The sequence below is a fragment of the Symphodus melops genome (genome assembly GCF_947650265.1).
Source record: "Symphodus melops genome assembly, chromosome: 20".
Taxonomy (NCBI): domain Eukaryota; kingdom Metazoa; phylum Chordata; class Actinopteri; order Labriformes; family Labridae; genus Symphodus; species Symphodus melops.
Genome location: NC_136710.1, coordinates 9,885,935 through 9,903,951, shown reverse-complemented (window position 1 = coordinate 9,903,951; position 18,017 = coordinate 9,885,935). Strand labels below are relative to the sequence as shown.

Genomic DNA, 18,017 nt, shown 5'->3' with positions numbered 1-18,017 from the left:
TCGATTTACCAAGAACAACTGGTTTGTTATAAAAGAGAAATTTGCCTTGTATAATGAGAACTCTACATTTCACACTGACTGGTTTGTGTTAAGGAAGATGAAGCAGAACAACATCACAGGTTGAGCACCTTATATGGAGTTTTTAGGGGATAAGATACAACTTTTTAGATCTGATATTTTACATGTGGAGACATCAAATGATCCGACAATGAAATGGAATAAAACCCATCGAAGTGTCCCTCCTCTTTTATAAGCCCTCTGGTTCTACGCCGTTTCTTCTTCATTAAAACTGTTTTATCACTTTTGATGTTTCAAATATGGATGACAACTTGTTTTTTGTTTTTAAATCAGAGAAGTCTAAAAGGCCCACAGCAGTTGAGAAAAACATTCATCCCCTTCACTGAAACTTTATAAAAATTCTTATGTAAATTAAAAAAAGAAAAAAAGATTGCTTGCAGGTACATGGCTCCCTCATTGTGGGATGTTAAAGTTTCAGTTTATGAATCTTTTATATGTTATGTTCTTCTTATTTTTGACAATCTTTGAAGTATTTCTAAATGATGTTCTTGTAACCTCAGTGGCTTTCCCAGCCGGACCTCATTGTTCCGTTTCTTCAATAAATCATCAGTTTAAAAACTGCTGCTTTAACCAAACTGCTGCAGCAAAGCTCTCATCCTGTTCTCCCGCAGGTGAAACACAGGACTGAATTCTAAACTCAGCTGCTGAACCTGCAGGGCTTTGATAAGTCAGCTCCCTGGAAATGTTCCTCTGGCAGGACAGGAAGGTCATTTGTCCAGAGCTTATGGACTTTTACTTAATGAAAAATAAGACCCCAGGGGGACAAAGTTCTGCTGCTGCAGCCAACTTTCAGTTGAATATTCTTCATTAGACACGTCAGCGATCTGTCAACATAGAAGATTTTAAGCGTCATCATTCACAGTGTGGTCAATAATGAACATGACAAAGATTTATATCGATTCACTTTTCATATTTGTATTCTAGTTAGAACTTCTGTCTGTTTATGAGACGCCTACTTGCAACTAAAACTGAGTTTTTCCACTTTCTGAAGTACGGCCACTCGCTTCTGACAAACACCATCACGATTATTGTGATTGATATTGAGATCAGGAGTAAAAGCGCACCGATCGATCAGTAGGTGACTGGAATTGGTTGCAAGTCAAGCCAGTTTTGTGACTAGCTCAGACTTGCACATGAGCCGTTTCATGCCGTGCGCACAGCAGCACAAACGCTAACGGACAGCCGCACACACCACAAGCTAACGTGTTGGCAGTGTCGACATGAGGCGTCGCAACAATGTATGAAACAGTGAACTTGAACATTGACCTTTAAAACATGTTTAATCCTGCGGCTTGATGTAAAGCTGTAGCCAACAACACTCAGGTAAAGTAATTCACTGAAATGAACGAACAACATCTCGGTTAGCGGCGACAAACTGAGTGACAGCTGTCTCGTAGGAACGAAGAGGCTTCAGTTGATCCCCCGTAATAACTAGAAGCAGAAAATCATCACAATCATGCTTATCAGGAGAAATATAATCCAGTGATTTTGTATCATTAGGCACATATTTGCCTGTATAGCATTTGGGGAAAAGTTTAAAATGCTTTCTGTGCAGGCGTCATGTTGTTTCAGTGGTGTTTCATGAAGCAGATGGTGGTAATGATGAGCCTCTCTGTACAGTAAAATGCATTTCTTGTTTTCTTTCCTTCAGTTATTTGGGTCATATTTATCAAACACTTAAGTCTCCGCTCAGCTGTGCCTCGACACACACTGAAGGGCGACGTTGACACGCACATATCCATCTGACGCTCGCTTATTGACGTTGATTTTAAAAGGAGGCGCGTGCTTCTAAACTGTACAGGGAAAGTGAGCCGCAGCTTGTTCATCCAAATCAGACTCTAAAACAGAATTAAATAAGAGGTGCTGTTCTCATAATTACCCATGAGAGCTTAAGGTCTCTGTCAGTACTGGGCTGGCCAATCATGTACCAGTACCAAAAAGTACCAGTTTTCAGTTCCCCTTTCCAAGCGCCAAAGGATTGTTTTCAATCTCACCTTCTCCAAGGCTGTATCGCAGACGAACGTCCCACGCCTGCAGCGCCTCTCTGCTGTCAAAACCCAGCAGCGCGGCCTGGTTCAGACAGAGAATGGCCAGAGTAAAAGCCACACCTTCATAGCACTGTCCCAATTCCAGACCACAGATCTCCTCCAAGGTGACACTGGCCCTCTCCTTGTTGCCCTGAGCTTTTTCAGACTTGTCTTTAAAAACCAGCAGCACAAGGCAGTCTGGAAGAACAAACAGAGAGACAGTTATTCACTAAGAAGATGTATTCTGAAACACAGTAGCTGCTGTATTGTCCTCAGGTCTTTTGGAGCCTTCAAACAATCAGTGTCAACTGACCAAACAAGCCTGTCGCTGTGTGTGTGTGTTCGCATCCCTCTCCTTCACACACACACACACACACAGACACACACACACACACACACACACACACACACCTCTTAACCTAAATAACTGAGGCATGAGCACAGACAGCTGTCATAACACGGACATCAAAGATCTGAAGATGAGCAGCATTTATCCTCAGTGCAACCTGTGGAGCGTTTTAAGAAAGCCACCATTTATGCATTGAAACCGAATGCAATATAGTTATTTCATCTCGAATAATCAAACAAGAGATTATTTATGATGCAAAAAGATCAGAGGTCACTGTTGAATTCAAGAGTTTAGTCAATGTCAGGCAAGAGGACTTGTCTTTCTGTCACATTTACAAAGAGCATATTGAGGGTACATCTAAAAATACAGCAGGGCTTACACCATCAGTCTTTCACACATACACTGGAAGGATGGGGATCAGTAAGGGTCAATCAATAAGATTTTTAGCATGTGAAACTATGTTCACGAATGCAGTATTCCAGAACAGTAAAAAAAAAGAAACGCCTGAGAAATTCAAGCCCTAACAGAGCAGAAGAAATGAGGGAAGAAAAACATATCAACTTTCCACCCAGTATTTTAAGATTAAAATAAAATAAAAAACAATTCAGTAGGCTGTACTTCAAGCAACACCAAAAATCAAGGCAGAATATTTCAAATGACTGGGCGTAACAAAACAACAGGCTTTGACACCGTTACACAACTTATTACGAAGTTTTTTAAAAACTTTTTTGACCCTTTTTAGAGGCCATGTTCGAGGCCCAAGTACACAAACACAAGCCAAGAAGTCATGAACGTCCATGCGCACACCTGACTTTTTCAGCAACGCGAGCTTCCTCGACTATGACGCAACCAACATGCGCATTTATTTGTTTACGCACCGGAGCAAAGCTCCGCATATCAGTCGCAGAGATAATCACCCCAAAGTCAAAACACAGAAAGCTGGTGCTGTTTACCTGCTACAGGCGACGGCTTGCGAAGAACGAGCCACCTAGTTTTCCACTGTGGAAGACAAACAAAGGCAGAGACAAACTTTTTAAGCACAGACGAAAGTGTGCCGAAGTATAGGCTACATCTGCTTCATATCCGTCAGCAAATTTAGAGAAGCATAACACCTTTTTTCCATCTCTGAGTCTGGCATATCCCTCCACGACAACAGAATCCGTCATCTTCAGTCATGGTTCCTGACAGCTGCACAGTCGCTGCCTGAATGAGGGGTCACTTTCAAAATAGCTGCTCTCTCTCTGCTCGTGGGGCGCTAAAATCGCCCCCAGCAAGGCACATGGAAAATGGCATGACCACTGTGAGTGTGTGTGTGTGTGTGTGTGTGTGTGTGTGTGTGTGGCACCAGCCAACCGACCATGCTGCAGCCACCTGGGCCTGTTTACACCACCTGCTGCGCTGCTGCAGGGAAAACAAGGGGAAGACACGAATCCCATACCTCAGATACCTCATTTCAACACAATAAATGGTGCTGAACATAAAACAGCACCTGAACAAACACCAACTCTCCAAATACAGACAAGGCATAGATACATGCAACTTAAAAAAGTGTTGATAATGTTTCCAAAAAAACAATAAATACATAAAGGTGGAAGTGTCCAAATACATGTACCTGAAATGCATGCTGGTGTTGTAAAAGTTTAATCATCATTGGTATAAACTGCAATTTTAATTGATTACAATTATTTTGACATATGTAGGTTTCTTTGAATTCAAATTAAGTGGAAACAGCAGATAAGCTTCGAGGTGGAATTCTGTTTTTTAAGCAGTGAAAGAATAACCTCAGGTTATTAAGATACCTGTTTAACTTTTCCTCATGCTCAGGGATTTTTTAACTATCTGCATATGAATGTGCGGATACAACTTCAAGGTCTTTTCTTTGAAAAAAGAGACAATTTAATCTTAAAAGTGGAAAAAAATAGCTTACTACTAATATCAACAGTTCAGACTCCTAAAGTCGATGAAGTGCGTCACACCATTTAAAGGTCTCAACAAAAAAAAATGTCTACTAGGGATTGTTTTGGTGAATATAGTTCCCATGTCAAAAAGCCACTCAAAGATTTATCAAGTCAGTGAAGGTTTATTCAGTCAAAACATGTTTCACAGTAGAAAAAGACACATAAAAACAGAATACAGTACAATATACAAAATCTAATATATTAAAGCTAATGTCCAGGTAAAGTCCAATCATGAGGCCTTTGGTTTGCGTCTGATCACTGAATTGATCCAGTCGATATAATTCAATACTTTGGTGTAAACACCGGGTTTTCCAGAGCGGCCGCAGCCCTCACCCCAGCTGATGATCCCATACAGGAAGTTGACATCATTCCTCGCACAAGCCAGAGGGCCCCCTGAGTCGCCCTGGGGAAACACATACAGTCTGCTCACAATAACACACACGCACAGATCAAAGTGGACCAACACAAACAGCAGAGTCACACACTTGAAACCAAATATAACACTACAAATTGAACTCTAGCCATGGGGGAAATAAATCATACAACAATTTAATTTGAAAGGATAGAGCTCCAGTCATGTTTACACAGCAGGCTAAGGACACCTCTGCAGATTTCAGACCATTGCTTGCTAATGGTTCTTACAGTCTTAAATGACACTCCATTACACTGATGTCTTTAGTCTTGGTTGTAGCATTGGCTAGAGGGAAGATATCAGCAGCTGTGTAGGCTCATGTGGCCTGCTCACCAGCTTAGTTTGAAAGGAAGTTCTAGATTTGGAGTTTCTGCAGTAACATTTAAGGTGTTGCACCACCTGGAAGGTCAGGAGGAGCAGAGGGTGTTCCGTGATAAATGATATCCCATATAAATACGTGATGACTTTCATTTGTAATACCGCTTTCATTTTCCATGAGCAGAGATCATTGGAGGAGGAGGCCAACAGAATTGTTCTCGTCAAATGATCCTCTGTTTAAGTTGATTAAACATAAGTGTCACTGTTGTTACTTTGCACTGACTGCATGTTGTTGCTGTTTTCATGCTTCAAACATGTTTGTGGACTAACGTTAGTTCACTGAAGTTGTTTTCAGCTGAGAGGCAGCAGGGCGACCAACACTTCACTTTTCACAGAATGGTCACGTGAAACATCATTTCGGAGACCATATTTTGTCTCGTTTGGACGTTACACTCCACTAGTGAAGTTAAACCTCACAATCCTGCAGTTCAACCAAACATGGAAACAACTTACAAACTCACTTGTTTCTACGCAGAAATTAAGACAGAGCTAACACTGAGTCGGTTCTAAATACAATTCTACTCATTTCTGAGAATAAGGATGGAAAACTAACTACTTCTCTCTTAATAGATTTACAGAAACTTAGTGAAAGCCAAACCTGAACTCAAATATCTTACAAAAAAAGACCCCCAACTTGTAATAGAGCGCTGGTTCAATCTGCCCTCCTGGTCAGATTGTACACAAGGTTAGACTTATCAGTAAGGATTGTCCGTCCTAGTAAAAGGCTCTCCTACCTGGCATGCGTCTGCACAGTTGTTTAGCCCAGCACAAATCATGTCAGCAGTGACGTGGTTGCCGTAAACATCTGGCTTCCTACAAGACTCATGAGAGATCAGCCGGACTCCAACCTCCTGCAGACTGGAGTAACCCTCCGCCTCTGTCAAGCACAGCACAGACACACTCATTTTAATCAGAAGAAAGGGAAACCTTTTTCTTTCAAAACATCCAAATATGAAGCTGCGTGTTCTTTGCCAACATCAATAATTTGTTGTTATTCAAACATCTAAAGTCACAGCTCTCGACGAGCTTTGCAAACAGTAATGTTGCTGAATTGACATAAGAGAAAGAAAAAACAACTCGCATTAACCTGCTAATAAACTTTTTTTTTTTTCTTTTTTTCATGACGATTCTCAAAATTTACAGCAGGACCATGAAGAAAGATGTTGTACTTTGTATACCACATAAGCTGTGTGACCTGTTACAGAATACAAATTCCAACAGCTGTTTTCATGATTTCCTCATCACTCACTCTCATGCATGTGTCCCCAGCCGCTTATAGTGCAGCAGTAGTCATCAGGGAACGTCATGCTTTGGTCTGGGAGACAGATGGGTCGGATGAACGGGGTCTTCCTCACACACCGCCCGTCCTGCTTTTTCAGCTTGATCAGAACTGGCAACACAAGCGCAGTCAGTGTCAAAGAGGAAAACAGAGTTAAAGTGATGAAACAAGTGGCAGACTCTGAGGCTCCGTTAGTCAATGACACTGCCACACCCAACTGCCTGTGTGTGTATGTGTGTGTGTGAGTGTGTAAGTATATGAGAATGTGTGTGTTTGAGTGGGGGAGCAGAGGGATACAGCTGCTTGGTGACGCACAGCTATGCACACAGAACGGGGTCTTAAGTGAGTTTCTGATAGGGGGACAGCACATCTTCTAGTTTATGTGAGTCACTGGGTTTTACGTGTGTGTGTGTGTGTGTGTGTGTGTGTGCGTGTGCGTGTGCGTGTGCGTGTGCGTGTGCGTGTGCGTGCGCTAATGATTACCAATGTCATGTAGTGTTGGATTGAACACGGAGAACTGTTTTGGAAAGATGTAATCCTCCACTCCAAACGTCTTGGTGTAGAGGCCGGTGACATTATAACGCTGCTGGCCGAGAACCACACGAATCTGCGACCTGAGAGGGCTGAAGGAAGAGCACGCTGCACATTAAGGAAAAACTCATAAATGTAAAACATTTTAGTCGAAAGCCAAGTGACAGAAAAAAAGAAAGAAAAACTAGGGGTTGAAACGTCTAGGGGTTGAATCCTTTTCAAATTCAGTGCAGACAAAAAATGTATTCAAATCTTCTTTATGTGTTTGTGTGATAATCCTCTACCTTTGTGATTCCCATTTTAAAACCAATTTAAAGACTCTAATAATAGCAGATTTTTCAGTATGTTCTTCATTATGTTCATCACTTCAGTGCTGTAGGCTGTGATGAACATTGTGGACTTTTTAATTAGCTGAATCCAATCCCAGCTGCTACTAAAACCGTCTTGGCTTTGTGCGTGTGTTTAGAAGAAAGCCTCGCAGATATGATACAATGAACCCTTTATAAAATGCACTTTTACGAAGACAAAGTGGCTGTTAAACTAGTTTACTCCCATTAGTGACATCAACCGCGATGCTTTGAAGTCAGTGGATAATTGAACTTGAACAATGACAAGAGGTCAGTTTGTTGACATCAGAAGGGGAAAATGTAAACAGCCCCGCGTGCATGGGACCTTTTTAGGTTTTCCTCGAGCTGCACGCTTGTCTAAATCTAGCGTGTTCGTAAAGCTGTGACGCTGAGGGGGTCTTTAGATGACATGCCTCCGGAGGTGTGTGACCCCTTGTTTGGCAGCAACAGTCAGAAAACAGTTAAGAGAAAACATGGAGCCTCGATGAACTTTGAATATTCAGTGACGGGCAATGTGTTGACTCAAAAATGAGTGCCTCTCTCAAATGGATCTCAAGGACACAAACATGACGATGACTCACCCTTTATTATAAAAAAAAAACAAAAAACTACACTTGCCACAAAAAACACTTCCATGACATACTTGCGGAAGAAGCAGTGAGCCGCAGAGACGACCCAGCAGGACGACACCAGCGTCCCCGCGCAGAAGTCTAACTGCCCGATGTAAATGGCTGCCATCCAGGGGTGACTACCTGGCAGGGAGGAGTGTCCGCCCATTATCCTCCCCCGGGCTATGGATAACCTCTTCTTGTGCTTTTTTCCACACACAGGCTTTTTGTTTGCTCTGGGGGGGTTTGGTTTTCTCCTGCTGGGCAGGGTGAGCCTTCTAGAAGAAGCTGCAAGAGAAAACAAAGTGCAACGTCATTTCAAACTCATAGCTATACCCATGGATAGAATTCTCAAACTAGACTACACAGCTAAAAACAACTAAACCACTACAACAGCTACAACATAAACCAACACACTTCCTAAATACCTCTTCTAAACAGTTTCAATTTTGCAGCTGGATGATCCCCCCCTGCAAAAAGAGGAAAAGCTGATCTGTATGTTCACAGTGACACAGAGCAACCTCACGCTAATAATTATGTGGATAAGTGCACAGCAGAAGGGAAAAGCTTGTGGATGTGGTGCATACCCCTGGCATCATGACAGACACCCAACCGTTCCAAATCCCACTCAACACATTAACATTTGGCTCCACCTGACATGACATGTTGACTCAGGATGAGTCAGAACCTTCTTTCCCCTTATCTCATCGAGCCCACGTTTAGAAGGAGAATTTAAAAAAAAAATCTCTGCCACAGAAACATTTGACTTGGCTGACTTCGACTCTCCAGTGCGGCGTGACTCAGCTGAGATTAGCTGCATTCTCCGCTCTTTCAGTTTCTATCACAAACCCTGGATTTCTAATTAAAAGCAGAGGCTTTTTTAATGAGGTGTTTGGATGTTTTTGAATGTTCCTCGGACGACAAGCGTCGCAGACTGTGATATATAATCAAGGCCGGGAGGCTGGAGATATTGAGTGAGGCAGAGAGTTGCCTCGAGAAATAGATGTAACATTTCACACGTTGTTGTGAGGAGCTCAACGGCCCCTCTTGAAAAAAAGCTCATTAGGAGAAAGGCTCTCATGAAAATGAAAACCAATAATAACCAAGGGCAAAAATTAAGAGAAAGAATGACGTTAATAAAAGTCGAGTGACAAGAATTTATAAATAACAGCACATAACAAACTCACTGCAAGTATGTTTTTTTTTTGTCACACGTGAAAGCAAAACATCCTCTCTACTCACACACAGGCATGACACAGGAGGGGACGTCACAGTACTCCCAGGAGATGGCGCCGTCATTTAAGGTGTAGCACCACGGCTTCTTGTCCCCATCTGGGTTTCTGCACACAGAAAAAACCCCAAAGGACAGAGCGTGTCCCGGTGAGCCACCACCACTATAAACACAGCAGCACATAGCTCAGCATTTTACATGAGCTAATGGGATACCAGGAGGTCATGTAATGTGAGTCTTTTTTTTCCCCCTGATACTTTGGCATAAAGCTGCAAAGTGCTACTTTTTCTGGCAATTAAAAAAACCCCAGTGAAGTCACAGTTAAGACAGCCTGACTGTGTTTGTGCTTAAAAAAAAAAAAAAAAAGTCCTTCTGTTTGGTCTTGTGATTATTTTTCAGCATATACCATTTGGTCTGGGTGTACCATATGACTACAGGGTAGTCATAGCAACAACAACCATAAAAGACTGAGGAAAGCAGTATGAAGCCGATGACAGATTGTAGACGAGGATAAGACCTGGTTTTTCTCTCTATGTGTCTTTACTGCACATGCTGGTTTTCTGGAGACTGTCTGCAGACAGCTTTGCGAGTCCAGGGGAAAGAAAGAAATGTTGCAGCTTTGAAGTGGAAACAAATGAACTTTGTAATAGAAGGACACCTTGCTATTTAAACTGCTTGATAAAATAGGTGCTAATGTTTCGAACTCATAGTAAAACTAAAGTTTGCTTAATTTTTCATGATGCTACAAGACATCTTGCTAGCTGACGGCTAATGAGCGAGTTTCTTAGCACACACACACACACACCTGCAGTAGGCATGGTCCCCGAGGCCCTTTAGGGGGGATGAGCTCATGGTGCCCACATGGAGCTCGTCATACAGCAGGTCTGAGTTCCAGGGCAGACAGTGGGCGCCGGACTCTGTGGTGCCCACCACCCCTCGGTAATCTTTCCCCCTGCTGTTATAGCATTCTGTCTCCGGTTCTGCACACACACACACACATGCACACATGGCGATACGCACAGAAAAACACGCAGACATCTTAATCATGTCTGGATTCTGCAGGGATGTAAACAATGCAAATGAAATCAGACAACATTTAGATGAGCAGATTTTCTTTCGCTCACTCTGGAATCAGTCAGAACAAGTCTCGGGGAAAAAACTCCTTGTGCGCTTTTACAACAACAGAAGCATGACTTAGTGCAAGTTTAGCAGCATGTCTTCACCTGCCGACACTAATTCAACTATTATCACACTCACACGTGTGTGAACATGCATGCACAGTGTGAACATGTATGTGTACACAAGGCTGCAACATAAAAACTACCACCAGCTCTTTCTAATCCTGCTCTCACTCACCAAAGCTGCAGTGCGGCCCGCTGTACGCACGTCTGCAGTTACACACTTCTTTGCCCGTGGAGGTGATCATCCGGCACGTTCCGTCATTCTGACAAGGGTTGGAACGACACACTGGACACACACCGAGAAAGCATGTCACATATTTTGATCATACATACAATAACCCGGAGTTCACTTGAGTCTGATCTACTTTCTCTTTGCTCTGTTTCGGTCTCTAAAATCTAGAAAGGGAAAGTTTTGCTCCAATCACCAGCTGGTTGCTTATTTTGTCTGTCTATAATGTTGCGTGATGGAAATATGTTTACAGGTGTTTTTTAATTTTAAGCTGAAAACAGCAGCTGCAGCTCAAAATAAACCCATAAAAAGCTATGAGAGTGAAGGGAACATTAATGTAGCCGCTGAGGAGAAAACGTAACTTTGTAAAGATCTTCACTGCGACCAACCCTCACATATTGTCGTCTGACACATTGTTATTATCACTATTTATTAAAAGTCTCCTCCAGCATCCTCTTTTTTGTTGATTTTAAAGCTAAGCTTTTCATTATGACCTTAATAAGAAGAATTCACTTTTGGTTTGTTGTTACACCTGACTGCTCATTTGAACAGCAGGCAGGAGAAGTTCAAGAAACCTGACTGTGCACTACCTGCCCAGCAGCAAACAGCAGGCAGGCAAAGTGAGCATCTCGAAGCAAGACAGAAAGAGTGGCAGAAACTTCCTTCAGGAGTTTGTCTGCTTGTTGTGTTTGTCTATTACGTCTGTTCTCTATAGTATTCTGTGTCTGCGCTGGTTAGCGCTGTAGCCTCAGTGAGGTGGTGCCTGGTTAGAATCTGGTTAGAGTTTGCACGTTCTCTCTGGTCCAAACACACGCGCTCGTCGGTTAATTGGTGACTCTAAAATAGGTGAAAGTGTGATGCTGCTGTCATGTGCTGCTCGGGTGGTCCAAGTGTCCGAGTTGAAAAGTCGTTCTTCCGAGTTCAGTGTGTTTGCGTGATTTCAGTTCGGAAAGTCAGAATGCTGTAACAACGGCACAAAAAAGCGCTGATGCAGAAGATGAGTGAAAAGTGACTTTGAGCAAAAAGTTGATGTGCAATAGTCGGCTATGTGTATTTTAAAAATGTACATTAACATTAATAAAATATATCCCCCCGATTTGATGAGATTTTGCTCCTTTGTTTGTCTTGTACTTAAATCAGAATTGATAAAGTTACTTCTTTGATATGGTATTCATTCTGCGTTATATCTCCAGCGTGTAGTGCGCCTTTCATTTCTTTACCAGTTAAAATGTGTGGTCTAAACTGGTCCTGTGCTATGATGAACACACTGTGTGTCTGACTTTTTGTCAATTCAATTGCAACATCTGTGAAATATGTCAGATAATGTTGATGCACTGAATAGAACAATTTCTTTTGGAATGAGCCAAAAGATAAAAGTGATCTCGGCGCCAAATGGAGAAAAAAAAAAAGGAGAGTAGAATTTCAAAGGATATTTAGGCAGACATAGCTAAAGGAAAGGATTTTTCTCCCATGGCTACTGTAAGACAAGCCCCTACCATCATGATAGAGAAAAAAAAAACAGTTTCGGTTCAAGGAGCACGAAACCAGCCCACTGCAATTCTCTCCTTTCTGCCAGGGAATCTGTTGAATGCACACGAACAGCCCCCCCACTGAGATAAAAGCACCTTACGGACCCATGGGGTGTGTCCTGAAACACTGCTCCTGAGTCACAGTGAGTCATACAATCGGCCTTTACCTCCATGGAGAGGTTACCCCTGTAACCATGGAGCTGTGATCAAAGAATAAAAGCATTTCTTTAGGCTGGGAGGAGCCCTGGTCATTTGAGGATTGATATGAATGAGAAAAGTTTGAGGACTCAAAAACCCCTCGAGAAGTTTTTATGAAGCCACTCTGTCTGAGTGCATATTAAGAAAGGTTGTTCAAACTGAACAGAAGACACAGTTAAAGCAGAAGAACAAAGCACATCTTACGTGTGTAGCGCACTCTTTCACACTTGATTTCCCCTGCCACACATGTGCACTGTTCCACGTTACGGAGGTGAATCCTTCCCCAAGACTCTCCGGTGTCATAATAGCGCAGGTGTACTGTTTCAAAGCACTTCTCTGGGAAAGAAAAAAAAGACGAGAGAACAGAAATAAAAGGCAATATGTTGAAATGTGAGAGGAGTTTAAAGGGCTCATGGAGCAGGGTGAAGAGAGGGGTCAGTGTGCTGAACGTCCAAAGTGGAAATGTGTTTGTGTTTCTGTGTGTTTTGATTGGGCCATGTTAGAAGTGACTTACTGATACGAGTTTGAATGTGGAGTGAAACTGTCCCCCCCCCCACCCCCATTATCTCCACGACTATAGCTAGAGAGGAAACTTTGTTAAGGGAAGTCCAAGTTATCACGTTAAACTTAAACATAAGATAAGAAGACATCATTGATATACATTTCGTCGAGTGTCTGCTTGAGCCTGGCTCCAGGAACGCTAGAAGTCACAGCTGAAAAATCCAGTTTTCAAAGTAGACATAGACATGCTTACAGCGTGGTACAAAAAACTAAATAGGTCTGATTAGTTGTTGTCATCATGGGCGCACACTGTACGGGGGGGGGGGATAAGTGTTATCCATAGTGAGGCGTGTAACTGACATGATTGACAGGTGGATGCGATGTAACGGTTGATTAATTGGCTTAAACCCCGCCTCAACTCCGGCTCTCAGCTGTCGTTAGGTTGACTGAAAGTTAGGCTGAGTCAGCATTTTACAGCATGGCGGCTGCTGCTGCTGCTCAGCCTCCTGTCCTAACAGGGGACGTCACTCAGGCTTCGTCCTTTAATATTTACAGTGTGTGCTCTCATCGAGTTAAACACTCTTTAAAGAAAGCAGGATGAGATTTCTTGATCAGTGTTTGGCCTCTGTATGTTTACAGTGAATCATTTGCTGGTGTCTGTGTCCCTCTGAGGATAGCAGGTGATTGACAGTGTTGTGAAATAAATAAAAAGGCTCGATTGCTGATGTAATAACCCTGTATATGCGATTATTCACTCTTTGAAACGTGTTTAAACACTAGTGAGAGGTTGGATGAAGCACAGAAATGTGGTGTTATACAGCACACATGTACACAGAATCATTCTTCTACTTACTGTGCTCACAGAGTCTGCCCGTGAAGCTCTCAGGACAGGAGCACTCAAACGATCGTCCGTGAGGAATCAACGTGCAGACACCGCCATTCTGACACGGCTTCACCTGACATGGGTCTGAGAGTGAGACCCGGCGTGATGTGTGGACGATAACTGTAACACATGGACAACAGCTCAGTGAGCGGATCCTTTCAGGTAGAATACAGTGAGTACGATGACACTGTAATGTAATGCGTTTACTCAACTGACCGTCTGGCTGAGTGGTTTGCGTCGCACAGAAGCCCCACTGCCGGTCACGATCAAAATTATGCGTGAGGGAGCACCTAGAGGAGGAGATACAGGCTTGTGACACGGTAACCAGGAAGTCACTTAGACTCACATACTTCATGGAATTAACGTTTGTTTATGAGGGGAAAAAAGGAAACAGACACCAACCAATGCTCACCAACTGTCAATCAACCATGAAATGAATCAAAGCAAAACCATCATGCCTCTGGATCGTGTACTGAATCTCTACGAGATGAAACAGTCCCAATCTGACTGAACATGCTGGGTCACATTGCAGAAACGTTACCCAGAGACATTGGGCCATATGCAATTGCGCTGATGTTGCACCAACTTGCTGGCATCCAACCCCCCCTTGATTCCAAGGGGTTGAGCATTCGAAGCCCTTCGGCAATTTTGTTTTTCTCCTAATAAAAATCAGATTAAGTTGCTGTGTCACAATATGAAGCAATGAAAAGTGCGGCATAATGGTTTGAAGCTGTTTATTTAGCCCGAATTTAAACCCTGTGAAGAAACAAGGTGTTTTTTTTTTTTTTTTATCTTATGACACCTTTAAAAAACTTTTGGTTGGAACACTCTTTTATGACAGTCTTATCAAGGAAACGCACGTCCTGACAAAGCCCACCTGCAGTTGTACAATAATCAGCTCTTTTCAAAATAACTAGATCATTACCTCATTAAAGATGTCATTATGTTTCCTGTAGACACTGTTGCGAAAAAAATCCCTCTCATCAATGCGGGCTGTAATTATATGCAATTGCAATTGAACACTGCATTAATGTCCCTCAAGCAAATCACAGCTATTATGGCTGCATTGTATAAAGGAAAAATACCAGCGTATCTGCTCCTGACGTAACACCTATACAGTAGGTGTGTAAATCAGTCTGTGAGTTATTGTCGGAACAAATCCAAAAATGACGAGGCCAACACCTCGACTCAGCTCTGCATGATTACACACACGCTGGAGTCTGTTTGTGTAACCACAACAGTCCATCGAGACAGGGTTTGGCTAATGAGGACTCACCATGGTCTTGGGGATAGGATGGTGATACAGTGATGATGAATCCTTCCACCCTGACGAAATGGGAATTTACATTCTTTGCCCATTGTAGTAAGAACTGCAAACAAAGCAAGAATACAAATCTGTTAATGATTTTATCCAGAGGTAAAACCAAAAGATCATCAGAAGGTGTCTCAAACAGTGTGTCTCAAGCGGCTGGGTCGGGACCCTAAAGGGAGTCGCGGAGCTATTTTCATTGGGTCACCTTTAATGTGTGCCTGGAAAAGATATGGTGTCAAATAGCTTCTTCAAGGTTTGTTTTGTGTTCTTGTTCTGTCACCTTTGTATCGACTGATGACCAAACTGCCCAAACTTTCATTGAACAAAGCTGATTGGATGAAAAATATCTGAAATTGAGGTCATGATTTTTCATGAAGGAGTTGGCGGGGTTCCTGAGGTTCGCCCCTTGTCTACATTTGTATTTTTTTGTAGTTTCACCCTTGGCTACTTTGACTTTGTCCATGGCTCTGGTCAGAGGACAGTAAATCCCTTATCCTCTCATCAAAAGCTAAGTCATGCTGTTATAGTCTACATTAAGTAGCCTAGGCCTAGCAGAGACTTTCCCATGTTTTAGATTAATGTTGCACCAGCAACTTTGTGCAGCTGAAAATACATCACAGACTCTGCCAGTTCAACGTGCGCCCCCTCCTCCCACTCTCATTTTTCCTCAACACTAAACACAGGTTAGAAGTAAAGCTTACCTTTCAGGATTTCCCCCTGTGGCTCTTCAGAGATGACAGTTTCATACCCAGGGACAAACATGCGCTGAAATCAAGAAAGAGACGTTTTTACGCACGCAAAAAGAGTCAGAAATAAGAAGCAGAGGGGAGAAGGGCAGTTCAAACTTACCGTCTGTGCAGTGAAAACACAAGGCAGAAAAAGAAGTAAAATGTATGCCATCATGAGAGTTTGTTGGTCTTTGGCTTCCGCAGGAGCTTGAATCCACAACTCGGAGGAAAGTCTGTGCGCCTGTCACGTTATGTCTGTCAGCTCCCGAGTCCTCAGCCTGCTTTTGGTCATAGGAAACGTGGGAAAACCTGCATGTATTATCCTGTTCCTCAGAATTTCAAGCTGTGTTGAGTAAACCCGTTGCGTCATTACGCTTGTCTATCTTTGAGGCATCCCATGTCCCGGCTGGTGTTTCCTCTACACCTTCACAACAGACGCCCCGCGATTTGTCATCGTCAGTAAACCAAGAGGACAGGGGACAAACTGTCCAGAGGAGACTGGAGCAGGAGCGGTTCAGGCCGGGACATCCCTCCTTGTCCTGCCCCGGGGATCCAAAACGTGAACACGTTACTGGATGTTATTTCTTGTCTTTGTCGACTAACATGTCCTCTCTATCTAATAAGGAGGCGTGACTGTTTTACATTTGATTTATTTGGACACATTTAAATGTGTAAATGAAGACAGTTAGACAATGAAGGATAGCCAAACTGAGATGTAGCTCCATGTATCGGTTTTCCAGAAAACAAAAACAAAATAACGCTCTTTTATACGTCAAATAATAAATTATTATAACTAATAACTATAATGACTATAACTATAAATAATTTGACAAATATAGCCAAACATTTAAACAAACGTGGCATCATACAAGTAGGCTAAAATTAGCTATTGTGGCTGTTAGGCTAATTGAACCAGGTGATTATTTTTTTAAAGAAATTTAAAAAAGTAACATTAGAGCTTTTTGCCATATAATTAAGTTTATCAATAGTTATGAAATTGGTCTCATTTGTTAATTAACTGTTTAGTTCCAGCTGATTAGGTTTTTACTTTAAAACTGGAATTTTAGGTTTTAAAAAAAAGTCCATTCAATATTGCTGACTAAGCTTTATGTAAGTATTTTTTCTTTTGAAAGTGTAGGTGTACCTCTGTTTTAGAAATTAGACTGATGCATCAATTAGCTTTTTTTTACTTGGTAAGCTGGCAAACCCTCAGAAATTCCCTTGTGATAACTATATATATATATATATATATATATATATATATATATATATATATATATATATGGTGATAACAGCCATACCTGGCCCATGAACTGCAAACAAAGCAATGATGTAACAGGTGGGTGTAACTTCACTACTAAACCCTTGAATACAGACATGTGCTATTATAATAGAGCAACTTGAACTAGTTGACATATGGTTACTGAGGTCTACTTTTTCAAAACCAAAAACGTCAAATAGTCAATCTCTGCTTTATTTCTACCCTCAGTGGCAACAGGTTTGTTTTGCAATTCTGCATATATGTAGATGAAGCTGGAGTATTTTTCTTTGTGAAAGATTTGTTGCGCGCTGTGCCATAGAAACTGCCAGAGAAACAGTGGATGGAAGCAGTCTAGACACCAAAACATTCACAGGTGGAGTTTCAAGTTTTTAAGATAAGAGAAAGTCAAATCTGTAGGCATCAAGGATCTCAAATTAAACACTGTTGTAATGAAGATTTTAATAATGACAGGACTTTTGAGATAGAGAAAACATGAAAGTGAAGAGCCCTATACTATTTATAGGCCCTATGTGTTGTCAACATTCCAGCAGTGACAAGCTCTGTCATGATAAACGGCCAAGTCCCATAATCTAACCTCTAATTTTCACCAGCTGTAGGCCTAATAACCTCTCTCCAGATGCTGAACTAAATACAAAGAAGAGGTAGCACGACTAAACAGCACATTCACAACATGGTCAAATCCCAGAGTGAAAAGGAAGGTGACTCCAAACAAGAAATTGTTCAACTAAGACATCTATTCCGTTTAATTATTGACTCAAGTTAGCAAACACAGGTAGCTATAGCCAACTGTGACAAGGAGATCTCAGTGTTGTGAATGTCTGACGTAAGACAGGGTTATAAACCAAAACAAAGGAGTATTTTAAATATTTTTACACCGAAGACTAGAGGTTAAGCTTGCTTAGGGATTGCCCTGCTGTTAGGAATAGCTCAATTAATCACTTATGGACAAAAGACACAGTATCCTTTTGTTGGAAGC

At 42.0% G+C, this 18,017-nt stretch overlaps 2 protein-coding genes across 6 annotated transcripts in view; both read right to left on the bottom strand.

The window, feature by feature from the left end:
* Nucleotides 1-3,755, bottom strand: part of LOC306841207 (protein Dok-7-like) — a 50,737-nt gene extending 46,982 nt beyond the window's left edge. For all 5 annotated transcript variants that reach the window (XM_079370935.1, XM_079370938.1, XM_079370936.1 and 2 more), the window contains exons 1-3: nt 3,567-3,755; nt 3,408-3,453; nt 2,073-2,303 (exon numbers count right to left, since the gene is read on the bottom strand). In XM_079370935.1, the coding sequence (XP_079227061.1) occupies nt 2,073-2,303; nt 3,408-3,453; nt 3,567-3,620 (331 nt within the window). In that variant the 5' untranslated portion in view covers nt 3,621-3,755. The remainder of the gene's footprint in view (nt 1-2,072; nt 2,304-3,407; nt 3,454-3,566) is intronic.
* A 777-nt stretch (nt 3,756-4,532) lies between these two features.
* Nucleotides 4,533-16,293, bottom strand: hgfac (HGF activator). The gene is made up of 14 exons (XM_079371718.1): nt 15,881-16,293; nt 15,733-15,796; nt 14,996-15,089; nt 13,936-14,009; nt 13,690-13,839; nt 12,540-12,671; nt 10,555-10,665; nt 10,004-10,178; nt 9,210-9,307; nt 8,003-8,255; nt 6,965-7,104; nt 6,452-6,592; nt 5,937-6,079; nt 4,533-4,815 (listed from the first exon to the last, which is right to left on the bottom strand). The coding sequence occupies exons 1-14, from the start codon at nt 15,932-15,934 to the stop codon at nt 4,642-4,644; spliced, it is 1,803 nt and encodes a 600-aa protein (XP_079227844.1). The 5' UTR covers nt 15,935-16,293; the 3' UTR covers nt 4,533-4,641.
* Between the last annotated feature and the right edge of the window lie 1,724 nt (nt 16,294-18,017).